This window comes from Taudactylus pleione, unplaced genomic scaffold, assembly GCF_031769625.1.
Source record: "Taudactylus pleione unplaced genomic scaffold, aTauple2 ptg000154l, whole genome shotgun sequence".
In the NCBI taxonomy this organism is placed as follows: domain Eukaryota; kingdom Metazoa; phylum Chordata; class Amphibia; order Anura; family Myobatrachidae; genus Taudactylus; species Taudactylus pleione.
In genome coordinates this window covers 16,339,490-16,355,816 of record NW_028284556.1, presented here as the reverse complement: position 1 = coordinate 16,355,816, position 16,327 = coordinate 16,339,490, and the positions used below count along the sequence as shown (strand labels likewise).

At 44.3% G+C, this 16,327-nt stretch overlaps 1 protein-coding gene across 1 annotated transcript in view; it reads right to left on the bottom strand.

Moving 5' to 3' along the window:
* Positions 1 to 16,327, bottom strand: part of SYNE1 (spectrin repeat containing nuclear envelope protein 1) — a 546,802-nt gene that overhangs the window by 396,099 nt on the left and 134,376 nt on the right. Inside the window, exons 10-12 of the mRNA XM_088474380.1 lie at positions 4,713 to 4,820; positions 4,271 to 4,408; positions 1,381 to 1,545 (exon numbers count right to left, since the gene is read on the bottom strand). Coding sequence (XP_088330506.1) covers positions 1,381 to 1,545; positions 4,271 to 4,408; positions 4,713 to 4,820 — 411 coding nt within the window. The remainder of the gene's footprint in view (positions 1 to 1,380; positions 1,546 to 4,270; positions 4,409 to 4,712; positions 4,821 to 16,327) is intronic.

Here is a 16,327-nt window from a genome sequence, read left to right as displayed (position 1 = left end):
CCGGCATCCCGATCGAAGTAATGCCTGGCGCCGGCCTCGGACAGCCACGGGCGGGGGGAAGGGTTAAGTTACTGGCTCCCGGGGGGCACTTAGGGTTAGGTACCCCCTCGGGAGGTTAGGGTTAGGCTAGGGGGAGGGAGGGTTAGGGTTAGACACACCCGGGGGGAGGTTAGGGTTAGGCTAGGGGGAGGGAGGGTTAGGGTTAGACACCCCCGGGGGGAGGTTAGGGTTAGGAGAGTGCGAGCAAAAATATGCGATAAACCCATGGTTAAGGAGCCCTATCCGCAGTTAGGACGCCCTAGCCAGGACTTTAGTACTTATCTACTATTCACACTGATTACCCCTGCACCCACTGGCCAGGGGTGCAGGGAAGAGCCCCGGGCTGCAGACTAAGCCTGGGGTGCTCGGGAAAGAGGGGACCCCTTTATTGGGGGCGTTCCCACCTCCCCTGAGATCCCTGGCTTGGGCTGACTAGCTTGGGGTGTTGATGCATCCTGGCAGTCGGGATACCGACGGTCAGAATCCTGACCATTGACATTCCGATGGAATTAGGGTTTGGTTTAGGGGTTAGGGTTAGGCACCAGAGGGAGGGTTAGAGATAGTCTACAGGATGCAGGAGGTTAAGGTTATGCTGCAGGGGGGAGGGTTAGGGATAGGCTGAAGGAAAGGTGGGCTAAGGGGGAGGGTTGGGTGTTAAGATACTTACCAAATATTGTCGGTATAATGACCGCCAGCATCCCTACCGCCGACCCCACTGAATCTGGCCCACTATGAGCACTGGTGTCTGTTGACACATGCATGCCTATGACCCTCTTCCCCAGGCAGCGCAGCTTGCACGGTACTCATAATTTCACATTGCTTTACTTCACATAGCAAACAAAGCAAAATATTACACCTCACATCTAATTCAAAATAAGTTCTGTATCACTCAATTTACTTTTCAGACTGTGTATTTTATCTAAGGCAAGCAACTATAATAACAGCAAGACTAACAGTTTCTGCACCACTACCTTACATGTGTACTCACTGTTAGTAAACCCATCATGACAAATTTGCTGAACTTGGATATTTTTTTATTTTTTTTTTATTTTAAATGAGACGTTTACCTAAATATTGCAATAAAAAAACTCAGAGAAAAACACTGCAACAACAGCATTCTATATTCACATTACAGAGGAAACGTCACTAAGCAGTTGGATAACATAGTTAATGAAACACAAACATTTCTCAGGTCAAATCTGTAAAACTGGCACTAACCATTGATACTAGGGATACCTGCCAACTACATTTTTCCAGTGTGGCATTGGATAACACTATTCCAACATATTTACTTAATCAGATAAAAACAATAGGGCATCCAAGAATATGCCTTATGCCTACCTTGTGTTGCTCTAGTTTTCGGTGTATGATATTTGCAGTTTCCTCATGAGATTGCTGGATAATTATGTCTTCCCTGAGTGCAACCTCAGCTCTATATAGCCAAGATCCAATGGTTCCCAAAGGAGCTGGCAGGGATTTATCAAGTTGTACGTGCCAATCAAGAATCTGGAAATAAAATCATAATTTGAATTATTTTTTTAATTCTTCCTATCTATATTATTACACAGGTCCATTACAGAATCCCTAAACTATTTCTGTATAAACACACCAGGAAGTGTCTCTGCATATGTAGCATTCCCGCAGCGCACAGCTAACACAGCCTGCAGGTGCCATCTTCACCCGCGGGTCGCAGTGTCCCGCGGGTGGGGAAATGTGCGGTGACCCGGTCACCGCCGGTGAATCATCAGGGCTTGGGGACTGCCCGGTGTGTCCGTAAGTGTAGGGCACGCCCCCAAGAGTGACAAAAAGGTGACGCATTTTATAGACACGCCACCGTTTCAAAGACCACGCCCCCTTTTTCGGGGAATGCTGCCGGAGCTAGAGTGAACACTGCGCACATGTAACACAGCTTCTAATGTGCATTGAACCAATATACACAACAATGTAGCCATCCAATTGACTAGACAGAACTGTAACTAAGGGCCTGATTCAGCAAGGATCGCAGTTGCTAAGATGCACGCAATCGACCGATTGTTGTGTACTGCGCATACATATGCATCGCAGTGCGCGTGCACGAACCGGCCACTGCGATCGGGACTGTGATCACAGCAGCTACGCAGATCCATCGCAGACTGATTTACAGGAAGTGCCGCTTGTGGGTGGTGACGTGGGGGAGGGTGTTAGGCCGAACGCAGGAGTGCAGGTGGGCATTTCAACGGCGTTGCAAGGGCATGCATAAATTATCCACTGCGATACCATACGCAGACTGAGAGCGTGCACTGAAGTAAGCAATTTCTGAGTGAGGTCTGACCTGCCTTAAATGTGGGTATGGGTCCGATAGTAGTCGATGTTATCGACTGTTTCTCTATGTTGGCCAAGTATACGGATGTGAGTAAGATGAAGTGGGCGTCCTTACGTAGTGCTGCGGCAGCATTGCGATTGCTATGGATTAGCATACTATCGTAGTTGAACTGCATGCATACTCTATATTGCGATCCGTAGTCAATCAGGCCCTAAGGTTGTTCGATATGTGCCCATGCCCAGGGATGAGAGCAGTGTTAATTGCTTCAGTTTTTTTCTAATTATCAATTAATATATAACATATATTATAGTGTGTTTATAGCAGCAGGGCTGTGAGGGTGGTTGCAGCCTGCTCCATTGCACCTCCTGCTCTCCACTCAGACTGATTCAGAGAGCTGACACATCAATAAGAAGCCATGGGACCTGGCGGCTCACTCACACTAGGCATGTTGTGGCATATTGAGGATAGATGCACAGTAGGAGGACACATCTCTAGTGGAGTCTGTTATTTTGTATGCTCAACCTAAATAACAGTTTCCCCAAATTCCGCCATACAGTCCAGGTTTTAAGGATATCCATACTAGAGTCCAGAAGTTAAATCAAATTGACTGAGGTATTAATTAAGTCACCTGTTCTCGAGCATGGCTTTCCTTAAAACCTGGTCTGTAATGGCGGAGATTGGGAAACTCTGCAATATAATGATGCGTCACAATATAATGAGGCTTAGCTTGGCATTTTAGTGACCTGAATGAAACAGAACATTGGTCTTTCCATCGAGACCCGAAAAATAAGCCCAGTGCTAGTAGAGTCTCACGGGACTTGGCATGCCGGTAAGGGCTGTTTGGCGAAACTGCAGCAAAGATGTGCGAGGAGTGGACACATCTGCATTAGTGACATTCGCTTACAGTCATTTTATCAACATTTCAGATATACACAAAGCTCCTTTTCTTGTGCACTTTATTTCATATTAACATAATAAACTTTGGATCTATAACAGCAAAATATCCTCATGATCAGACCTGTGTGAGTGAAGCATCTATTACATACAGCTGCTGAAGTTATGTGTATAACAGCTGTGCAGTAGATAGCTGTAGGGTCCCTGCCCACTCCCTCCCCTCACATCTCTCACTGGCAGCTGCACGGACACCACAGCCTCTCGTCTCCCCCAGCTAACCGACATCCGCCAGATATACCACCATTATCGCTCCATGGTCTGCCACTGAATTGATATAACAATTACATTGGTATATCATACAGCAGAGTAGAAAAAACTCCAAGAGTGGGACATGGTGGAAAAGAGAGAGATAAGAGAGACAAGGCAAGGGATGAGGGGGTAAATAGGTGGAAAAACAGGGGTAAAAAGAGGGATAAGGAATAAGGAGAGCCAGATAAGGGATAGAACAGGAGGAGAGAGACACAGAGAGATGGAAGGATAGGGAGGCAAACATGGGAAGGGGAGGGGGATAGGGGACATGGTACAGAGAAAAGGAAAATATTGGAAGCAAGAGACCAGGGGTGGGAGGGAGAGAGATGGGGGTGGGGAAAGAGTGAGGGAAATAGAAGATGGGGGCTAGAGAGCGATAACAAGGGTGGAGTAAGAGACAGCGAGAACGGGGGTGGTTGGAGATAGAGCACAAGAGTGTGGGGGGGGAGGTAGAGAGACAGAACGGTGGGTGAGGGAAAAGAAAGAGAGAACAGGGGTTGAGGAGAGAGAGAGAGAGAGAGAGATGAGAGAGAGAGAGAAAACTAGGGGTTGGGGGACATCAGAGAGAGAGAGATAGAGGAGGGGGATTAGCGGGGGTAACTCCTGCAATGCTAGCTAGCGATTTGGGTATAAAATACTAGTGAGCAATAACAGAACAGCTCTAATACAACAAAGATACACTGCAAACTACATTTTAGACAGCTGTGAATTAATAAATAAACCTACCCTTGCTGAAACCTTCTCCCATGCTTGCTTCACCATTGTTTGATCCAGTGATAATTTTCCATCTTTGCCCAACGGCTGAATAACACTTTCAATTTGTTTCCTTTTCATTTCATACTGCACTCTATACTGTTTAAATGACTATACGACACAAAGAAACAATTTGACTTATTCAAAGAAAAAATGTTAGTATCAAATTGAAAGAAAAAAGGAAATTAATACACACCTTTATTTAAGTGTACCCATGGGGAAATGTACTAAAGAGAACATTAACATTCACCTTTATGTTGGCATCTATTCATTTATAAAATTCTGCATTGTGCATACAGGTATTCTATCAGTCAGTACTGTACTTAGTGTGTGGAAATAAAAGCAGTTCTGTGCATTTACAATGTACATCTCAATGTCGCGTTAATACAAAACATGCATCATTTTCTTTGCATACCTGGTATTTGTCCTGTAAACTGCTTTCTACTGCTTGTGCTCTGGTGATGTCCCTTTCAAACTGTTCAATCCAAATTTTCAATTCTCGAAGCCCCAACCTGTCTTCCCTCTGCAAGAAACACATTATACTTATGGTAACCAAGGTGACTGATATCATTACAAAAAAATATTGCTCATACAATCAAGCTCCACATGAGAGTTTCTTTTTTGATCTTCTGTATAAATTAGTATTATATCTACATAATAAGTGTAGATCAACCATGACCATTATACCAGTATGAGTTAATGTATTATTTCTTGCTTGCCAGTTTTAAATGGCATAAAACAACTAATTCCCTTTTCATGAATAAAGTTGGTCCGAATCCTGAGTGTGGATCATTAGATCTACACTAAAAAGGTCCTCAGTGTATAAGGTGACACCAAATGGTCAACAGTCAATAGGTCAACAGGGACTAAATGTCGACAGGGACAAAATGTTGACACACAAAACGTCAACATGGATGTATGTCGACCAGTACAAAAGGTCAACATGGGAAAAGTCAACATAAAAATGGTCGCCATTTTTTTATTTCTTGTCCTAATCTTCACCCTAACCCTTCCCTTAGTGCTTAACCCTAACCATCCGATAAGTGCCTAACCCTAACCATCCCTCCTAGTTCCCAACCCTAACTGTTGTGGTAAGTGCCTGACCCTAACCTTCCAGTAAGTGCCCAACCCTAATCCTTAAAAAAAAAAAAAAAAAATTTGTCGACCATTCCCATGTTGACCTATTGTACTGGTTGACCTTTTGTACCAGTTGATATATTGTTGTCGACCTTTTTACTGTCAACCTTTCATCCGGAACCTCAAATCCTATGAATCCAACTTTGATGACTTCTAGTCTTTGTACTTTAGACTTGAGAAGAGATTGTGAACAATCTAGATAGATGGCTTCATCTGATAGGATATCCCTGCTATATGTAAGTAGTATGCACCTTACTGAATAAAACTATCTAAGTAGATGACTTTGTCACTTGTCAGAAGCCTACAGACTCAATTCAAAAGCCTGGATAAACAAGTTGGCTGTGTTTACTTCATTTTAAATGCAGGTGTGTGTTTAACTTTACATTCTTTTCACTCAGTTTACAGGGGGATGTAGTCATAATGTCAACATTGCAATGTCGACAGTTATGACGTTGACATTGTTTATATGTCGACATTCAACATGTCGGCATGTGCAAAATGTCGCCATGTCCACATTGTCAATATGTGAAATGGTGACATTCTGCAGAGGTTGGCAGCGGAGGGATAGGCTACGGGAGGGGAGAGTTAAAGTTAGGCACTAGGGGTAGGATTAGAGTAAGGGAGGGGAGGTTAGGCACTAGGGGTAGGATTAGAGTAAGGGAGGGGAGGTTAGGGTTAGGCACTAAGGGAAGATTTAGGGTTAGGGGTTAGAATTAAGCATACTACCACAGGAAGCTGCACAGAATCTGCTGTAAGTCATAAAGACATCACCACCAGTCCTGGAAGATACCGCTGGAGGCGATGTACCCGGTAAGTCATTACTAGACCACCAGGGACATTTTGACGACATTCGAATCATGTTTACATTTATCACTGTTGATATGAATGTTAAATCGGTCAATGTTGACATGTCAGGCATGTCGGTAATATGACCATGTTGACATTATGAATGTCAACATGATGAATGTTGAAAAGATTAACCACACCAGTTTCCAGGAGTTTCACCTCACCTTACCAAGTTGTGGAAGTGTTTAGGAGTCTGACCTGGCTATATGTTAGCCCTGCCCATCCTAATTCAAACGTGTCTATAGATAGGCCATGTAGTAGTTACCTGAGATAAAACACTTTGGGCCTGAGATAGGGCTGGACAGAAATCGGACATGTAGTTACTGATCTGCGTGCACAGAAGATGCATATAATAGCCCATATGCATAGTTGTGCTTGCTGTATTTTGTGGTGTGTGTGCCCATACCGTGCACTTAGCTATCATCTTCATCATCATCAGTGTGCACTTGCATCTCCCTTTACTATGTGCAAAAGATATGGCAGGAAACAGACTTATCTACACTTAACTCCAACTCCGTGTAAGTCGCAGTTGCTTCGTCACCACCTGAAAATGCCCAGTTACACAACAGCTCAGTGGTAAGTGTAGACTCATTTGAAATGTGTCTGACTCTGCACTATGACAGTGCTCAACATGCAAGATATGCTTTGTTATCAGGTCTCCAACTCTGCATCAGCCCCTCTGTGCTAAACATTCTAAAGTTAGGATCAACTAAAGGATGTGCTAGCATTGCTCACTGGGGGGCAAAAGTATCAAGCTGTTTGCGTTTATCAAAAAGGGCATTCCACTGAGAAATTTCACACCTAACTGATTGTACAATAAAGTCGCCATCACAGCCAGGAGAGTATGGCGCTATGGATACTTACCGTAGCCGCCTCTGGATATCACCACACATGCGCTATCCTTTCTAAATGACATATTGCGTATTTTACCTAATCTTACGCATGCTCAATGAGGCCATGCAGGAGCACTATGTATTGTATCGGCACTATGATGATGTGATACAGGGGGTGCTGGGATCGGTGGACGGGTGATTTTTGTCCCCCTCTCTTACACTCCGGAAACTGTCAGATTACTAAATTATAACACTAAAGCATCCTGTTTCGCAATGATAAACAGTGAAGCAGGAGCTGTGATAATGCTAATAAAAGTGTGTTCTTCATATACAGTATTTGCCCCTCAGGGCCTCATTTACAGTCAGGAGCAAATCCAGCTAAAAGAAACATATTTGCACCTGGATGAACCATGTTGGGGTGAAAGCAGTGCAAACGTGGAACTTTTTACTTCACGGAAAATACGCCCTGCTTTTATATGTACACACAAATATTGAGCAGCTTTATTTGTACTCTGCAATTAGGTGTTGAGCTAGGACCTCCATCCCAATTACATATTTTTAAATTTGCAGCATGACTAACCAACTAACCAACTTGTCTGCCCATATAAAATGGTACTCCACACACTGAAACAGATTTTTCAGCAGACCAGCCAACCCCTGAGCTGCTGGAACCGTAAAGGTGATCCCCACACCATGGGGGTCCACCCACAGTGATTCCAGACAGCCATAGGCCAGATGGCACAATGCTAAATTTCCCAGGGGAGCTGAGCCTGCAAAAATGCATATGGGAATAACCAGGAATAACCAAGGAATAACCAGCCTTTGTGCTAATTGCACCAGAGATCATCCCCATACCCAACGGCAGTAAGTATGGTGGTAATGAAATAGTGAATGTTATATAAAATGCAATTTGTCATTAGCGGTCTACAGGTCCCAACATGGCCTGTCACGGCAGGCTGGCACTGGTAGAACCACAAGTGCCAGCTTGCTCTGGTATTAGGCCAGCTAGTGCCTGTGGTTCGTCAAAGAAAAAAAAGACATTCCTTCCTTGCATGAAAGTGTAGACTGGGAGTAAAAGCTAGTGGTGTGGGCGGTGTAGTGTCCCAAATCACATTATCATGCACTCACTGTCCAATGCCAAAATTTGAGCCAGCGGGGGTGGGGCGATTATGACGCGATTCACTGCAAATCTCGTCATCAAGCCACCTGTTACTTTCACATTTCCTGTCTGCTTTACCATTTTTAAAAACTATTAATAGCTTTAAAAAAAATATACATAGTATAGTAGTTGTCCAAATAAGCATACAAATAATATTATTGTTAACAGAACACCTATTGTCGGTAGTGACTTGTTTTTAATAAAAAAAAAGACAAAAGCAGAATTAACTAAAATATCAAATAAGAGTACACTATACAGTAAGTCCTAATTAATGTAATTTTAAAACAATACTGCAGTATCGACAACTGTAAATTCCCATGCATGTGACTTAACATGCATGTACCGTAAGAATTAAAAAGCATTTAAATGTGGTTTTTTTTTTCACATTTGGTGCACAGTATTTGTGCATGAAACCTGTTGCTAAGACTGCAGTGTGAGTAAAACTGGTGTAGGCTAATTTCTCTCTTATGGTGGCCAAAGTTGCTTAGCAACACATTCTGCTAATAAAAAGCAAAGAGAGAACGTCAGAAAAACTCCTACGGATTAATGAAAAAGATACTAATGTAACAATACAGCTAAAATGTATATAATTTACCGCATTTATATTATGTAGCATATTTGTCAGCATCAATAGGTTTTGAAATAGAGTTTTATTGACTGTTAATTTTTCCACATTTCATAATTACAAAAAAGTGAATACATAAATTTTCCTTAATCACATTTGCAATACTGCTTCAAAAGTGAATTTAGCTATATTTATAAAGCAGGATGCACTGTGTATTTACACCTTGCTAAACCTGTCATGACCATCTGTTTTAGCTCATGGTTGGCAAATAACAGTCTATGAGACCATATGGTAAATCCTTAAATTCTAATAAAGGATGAAAAAATAATTTTTCATTTCAAAACACCAACCAAATTGTTGATTTCTCGGAAAGTGTTAAACAGGAGAGGCTAGTTTGTGATGAATATATATTTTGGCAAATAACCATGTTTTGTACTCATACACATTGTTTACAAATATATTGAGTTTCATTTCCTTACATTTTTTTCTCATCAAAGTATCCAACCCTAGCAGCAATTATAGCAGTGCATACACAGTGAATTCTGTCTGTCAACTTGTTTAAAGTTTCAGCTCCGATTGCAGTCCACTTGTCTTGTAGCAACTCCCAAAGGTGATTTTGGCTCGTTACTTGCACATCTTGAACACACCTGTCCATATGGGAAGCAATCGGGAAACCGGCTGCCTTAATACCGGCAGGCGGCTTCCCGACTGTCATATCCCGGCGAGGGTGAAATGCCGGGCGTCTAGATGTAGACGCTTGACATTTTCCCGATGCCAGGAGACAGGCGCCCGGCATCCCGATCGAAGGGATGCCAGGCACCGCGAGCGGACAGCCGCGGGGGGGGGGGAGGGATAGGGCACCCGGGGGGGGACTTAGGGCTAGGCACCCCCCCGGGAGGGTTAGGGTTAGGCTAGGGGGAGGGAGGGATAGGGTTAGGCACCCCCGGGGGGGACTTAGGGTTAGGCACCCCCCCCTGGGGGACTTAGGGTTAGGCACTTGGGGGGGAGGTTAGGGTTAGGGGGCTAGGTTAGTTTATACTTACCTTAGGGACGATCAGGATTTCCAGCGCTCGCTGAGATGTTATTACCTGCGGGCGCCCGGCTCCTTCCCTGCAGCGCCGCGTTAACCGGAGGCTGGAGTTCTCTCCCATAGTAACAAGGAGCAGCCGGGCGGATCAGACATTATCCGACTGCTAGCATACCTCCCAACTGCTTTACCTCAGGAAGAGGGACCAGTTGCGCACCCAAGATTAAGCTTCACGGGAATGCCGCAAGTAACAGCGGGTGGCCTAATTTCTGTGCAAAACACACATATCAAAATTATCCTTTACAAAGAAATCGATGAATCAAGGAATGTATTGAAATTAATGAGCTGTAGTGTAGATCTGTATTGTGTAGTCAGAATACACCTTTGGCTCAATGAGCTATAATATACTGTATTTAAGGGCTGTATTCAATTAGCATCGAAAACGGACTTTTTTTTGCAAAGGTAACATTTTTGCCAAAAACTGCAACAGGTGAAAAAAAAACTGGACCAGGAGGGAAAAAAAGCAAAATCCCTATTTTTGGCAAAAAATGGGGGGATTTCTTTCAGAACCCTTTGGACACCCCCCTAATGATAAATTACCAGAAAAAAATTGTAAGTTGCGTACTTTGGCGAAAAACGACATCGCAAATTTTGGGTGAAAAAAAAAACGTTGAAAAAAAGATAGAAAGCTATTTTATTACCAGGAAATTACTGTTCCATGTAAATTGGGGATACATTAAAATGGGTGCAAGTATATTTTCGTGTCGTAAAAACACAATTTTAAAAAACATTAAAAAAGCACCTGCTGCGACCGCGTGCAATGTTTAAAACACTTGACGCATCCATACCACCATCGAAAAATCATGTAATGTTAAAACCATTTTCAATGTTTTTTTTTGCCCAAATTTCCGCGGTCATATTTAGCCAGTACGCAACTTACAAATATTTTTTCCGGTAATTTATCATTATGGGGGATCCAAAGGGTTCTGAAATAAATGACCAAATTTTTAGCCAAAAATAGCCATATAGGGATTTTGCATTATTTTTCTCCGGGTCTGGGATGGAGAAAGCTTTTCTCCAGTTTTTTTGTCGCCTGTTGCCGTTTTTTGGCTAATTGAATGCAGCCCATAGATTGTACAATTAAATAAATTGTGACATTAAGGTGCAATACATAGTCACTAGTGAACATGTATTGTTAAATAGCATGTGCAAGCTTACAGTGTACATGTGCATGTTTTCTGTGTAAATAGGCAGGCTGTGTATACAGTAGTTTAATAGCAAAAAATACAGTAGGTCTAATATAGACTAGCCTAACATGAAAAAATCATAGTTTGGCAGTATCAGTGGACAACTGAATATCAAGTTATAATAATTAGTACCAAGTAATAATAAATATGTATCACAGCAACAGAAAGTCTGTGTTATAACTGCATATTAGTAATAAGGGCCTAAGTACACCAAATAATTTTCATTCTCTATAGTTTCCCAAAGGTATATAGTGTAAGTACAGGAATCTGCTACATAGGAAGCTTAGTCCCAGGATGAAGTTACAGCCACTGCAGGCAAAGCACTCCTTAATATGATTATAATTACAATTAGAATTTTCCTTGTCATTCTGTGATCATATAAAAGTGTTATGGTGCATACACACGTAAAGATTTTCTGTCCAACCATCCAACTAGTTGATTGGTTGGAATTAAAATCTGGTAAGGTATGAAAGCAATTTACAATCAGCAATTTGCTCCCAAACGCCGGAAAATGGACAAAAACTGTTGTTTGAACAAATTGTTTAGATCAAACATTTAACAAACTTGTCTGACCGACCATTTTCATCTGTTTTCTGGCATTTAGGAGCAAATTGCTGATCATCAGTTACTCCCATACGTTACCAGATTTTCATTCCAACCATTCAACTAGTTGGATGATTGGACAGAAAATTTTTACGTGTGTACCCAGCCGAAAGCCGCAGGTCATGGAACTCAGAACTTCTTCATTCCATTTGCAATAGTCACAATATGGTTGCATTATTTCTTGAGTAGTGGATTTTAACAAAAAAATTACAACATATTTAGTATTTTTTTAGATGCCAATGATAACCTCAATTCTGCTGTGCAAACATTCTCTTAACCACTTAACTGACGATTTTTTTTCTAAAAACCGCTCCAAAATTGTCAGGCTTTTTTTTTTAGTGAATTAGGTGAGGAACATCCATTTTAACTTATTTAAAATGGTTTCATAACAAAAAAAAAAAAAAAGATTTTTTTTTTTTAAATCGTTTTTTTTCCCCCTTAAATACCGGAACATCGGAACCACCATCGGAATATCGGAAACATCGTGACCATCACAACGTTCAATTTGAGACCGAATCCAGGCACCAGGTACATAAGGGGAGTGAGGGGGGAAGTTTACTTACTTTTCCCCAGCAGCTGCTCAGTTCTGCAGGCGCTGGGTGGGGGTCCTGCTTTGCTGACTTATCAGCAGTGATCGCCAGCACAGCAGACAGAGGGGGAGAGGGTGCTGACAAGCAGAGGGACCGGAAGGTCCCTCTGAAAGCAGCAGCTGTGGGAAGATTCTCTTCCTGCAGCAGCCCTCATGTTTATCTGTCTGGACGAAATTTTACGTTCAGTAGAGATAAAGAACTGCCTGGTGTGGACAGAAGCTTACGTCCATGCCAGGCAAGTGGTTAATCTTCACTGTCAATTCTGCAGCACAAACACTGCAGTCAAACCCAGAGTTTACAATGAAAGAAAGCACCAGCATATGTAAATATATGCAGTAGTTGAGCTGCTGGTGGGTGGAATGAGTGATGTGATCCAAGGATTGAGTACTGTGGAGGTAGCGAGGGGAAAAGAGTCCTCAAGGACTTACTTGTTATTAGAATTAAGGGATATATTAATGTCAGCCATTCTTTTTTTTCTATCAAGGCAGAACTAGTGAACTGTGAGAACATATATACATTGCACTAAACGATCTAAGCTGCAACTTCAGCAAGGGGACTTGACAATATCTTTTTCCTGGCATAATTGGATCATTTGTAACCAGGGCTGCCATCCAGATGCAACTGCATCTTCACATGCAGCATATGTGCCTGGTTTGCTGCTGCTAGGTGCCAATGATATGCCTCCAAACAGATATATATATATCTATCTATATACAGGGTCGCAACGAGGAGGGGGGTATAAGGGGGCAAGCGCCCCGGGCCCTGGACTTGAGGGGGCGACAAGGAGAGGCTGCCGAGGATGGGGGCCTCAGGTAGCTGCACGTGTGGGTTTGGAGCTGCACGCCAGCCGTGAGAGACACAGCACCGCCGTCAGTCTAATATGGTGTTCACGGACCGGCAGCCAATCAGCAGCTCCAACTGGTTCGCGACCGGCGCCACATTAGAATGACAGTGGCACTGACTATTCCCTGCGGTCTCCCAGCCCTGTCCCGTGCCGCCCCGAGCTCACCGATCGCGTGGCCCCGGCAGCTAAGTGAAGGGAGCTGGCTTACTGAGAGATGCCATTTTAATGTGAAAGTCCGTTTGTAATAGTGTTACATCTGTGAGTTCTGGGGGGCTGCGGTCACTGGGGGGCATTACTGTGGCATAGTGTGTTGTAAGGGGCATTACTGTGTGGCATAATGTGTTGTAAAGGGAATTAATGTGTGGTATAATGTGTTGTAAGGGGCATTACTGTGTGGCATAATGTGTTGTAAGGGGCATTACTGTGGCATAATGTGTTGTGAGGGGCATTACTGTGTGGCATAATGTGTTGTAAAGGGCATTACTGTCTGGCATAATGTGTTGTAAGGGACATTACTGTGTCACAAAACCACACATCCTTTTCGTCTCGTCCTCTATGTTGTGTTTTGTTTTTGCTAGTTTTTTTGGGGGGGGAGCAAATTACTGCCTTGCCCCGGGTGCCGAAAAACCTAGTTTCGGCCCTGCTATATATATATCATTTGACTAGGTCTATATTGCCTATATGAGAAAACATGTGGTCTCATTCAGACCAGGTCATTAGATGCAAGCGGTGGCTCTGATTGAGGTCGGCCGCTTGCATCTTGAAGTGCGTCCTCCTGGTCGCTAGCTAAGCTGTGGGTTACCACCCACAGCATAGCGACCGACTAGGGTGATGGTCGCGATGGTTAAGATCGGGGCAGGAAGCTCTCCACTGACATCATTGCTGATGTCAGTGGGGCTGCCCCCAAACGGCAAGCATTCCATCGGGAACGCCTCCGTTTGGCTGGCCACCCCCCCGGCCCGCCTTCCAAACCAGGCGAGCTGTCAATCAAAATCGACAGCTCGCCCCCTTTGGTGCGAGACCCGGAGCGACGGAGCGGCCGTCGCTAGCCGGGTCTCACGCATGCGCATGTCAGAGCCGGCTCCAACGTGCGCATGCCCAGTGGGCAAACATCAACCCGGTTACAAGTGCTCAGCGCTTGCGACCGGGTCTGAATGAAGCCCATGGTTCTAATCTGTCTCTCCAGCCCTGCACTCTGTCTTTTCCAGTCCCCTTCTGTCTCTCCAGCCATGCACTGTCGTTCCCAGCCCCCTCTGCCTCACTCTCTGCAGTGTTGTTCCAGCCCCCTTCTGTCTCAGCATATGAATCTTACCCTTCTTCTTTTCCAGGCTGCTGCTCCTCAGGCACTGCAGTCCCTATCACCCTCAGTGGAGTGCTGTGACGTCATGATGTCACGCACGCCAGTTAATAAACATAATTGTACACCGGCATAGGGCAACAGACAGCAGCACCGGGAACCATTTCACTGGCTGCACTGGCAGTAGTGGCAGTGGACCCTTTCACTTGAGGGTGTAGCAGTAGCGGCGGCTGGGCGGACAGACCCAGAGGCTCCTTTCACTTGCACTGGCAGTAGCAACGGCAGACGTAGGATGGGGGTGTCCCTTTCACTTGCACTGGCAGTAGCAGGGTTGGGCAGGCGCAGGACAGGGGGCCCCTTTCGTCATGCAGCAAGAGCAGACGGTGGGTGTCCGGTCTCTGTGGGAGTGTCCGGGCATGGGACAGTAGTCCCAACTGTCCCCCACTGATGGCAGCCCTGATTGTAACCATATTTATGACATTGTATTGGTTGGATAGGCAACATTATGATAGTAATATGTTCCAGCCACTTCAACCAAATATGCAAGGCATCTTAAGATGCAATTAATAAAATCAGAAGCACTGAGGGTCTCATTCAGACCCAGTCACACGCACCGATGTGCTCGCAACCGGGTCAATAGTTAGCCCTGCGCACACGCAGCGGCGGCACTGCGTGTGCGCAAGCCCCGGAGCGAGAGAGAAACTCTCTTGCTCCGGAGCTCTCTACAAAAGGGGCGGCTGTCGATGTTGATCGACAGCTCGCCCGTTTTGCAGGCGGGCCGGGGGTGGTGGTTTCCAAAACGGAGGCGTTCCTTAAGGAACACCTACCGTTTTGTGGGCGGCCGCACTGACATCATCAGTGATGTCAGTGGGGAGTTTCCTGCTCTTTCAGAGCTTGCGGCTGCCGAGACCCAACCTTAGAGTCTTGTCGCAAGCCCCGATGGTCGGTCGTTAAGCTGTGGGTGGTAACTCACAGCTTACCTAACGACCAGGAGGCCGCATTTCAAAAATGAAGCGCCGCCCTCATTCAGAACGAGTGCTCACTTCTTGAGAGCGCCTCTGAATGAGGGCCTGAGTTTGTTAAACTGACTCCCCCCACCTCGTGACAGCTATACCAGTAAGGTGCTGTCTTTCTTTTCTACTTTGAATGGCTTGTTGTATCTATACAGGGGTCTGGCATGGTTATGTGAACTGCAGAATACATCATAACATAGGACTATATTATAGAGCTGGCCTAAGTCAGCAATGAGAAGGTACACAGAAACCTTGGATTAACTGTAACAAACATCAATATGAAATATATATCTATATATCTATCTATTGTGAGATGCTGGGGTAATTTAGCTCGGGAGCATCTAGATGCATAATAAAGATCCACATGCAGCTTTTTAGGTAAAATGAAAATAAAAGGAGCTTTACTGTCAGCATTCAGAACAAAATAACAACCTAGCCCCCATGCAGGGCATTACCTCACTTCTTGCCCTCTCTCTATAATGGGCAGCTAGTCTGCAAACCTAAAACAGAGTCACAGTAGTCCTGTCTCTCACAAGTATAGACAGGGCCTCCTGGCCTGGCCTGTCTGCCACAAAATCACAGAAAGTCTCTTTTGTAGTCCTCCCTGTGCTGCATGCAAGTATGGACACTAGACTCCTGGTCTCCTGGCCTGTAGCTTGGCTTCTACAACTTCACATACACAAAGATTTGTGGTTCTTCCCGCCTAGCTACAGGACATGGCCTCCTAGCCTGTCAGATTCAATGGGTTATTGGCAACAAATAGGAGGATGGAAGGGAACTCTAGGATTTACACAATGTATAAATATTAATATATCTCAGTAATTTGTGAGCATACAATATGTTGCCAAGTGGGGGGTTTCACTAGTTTG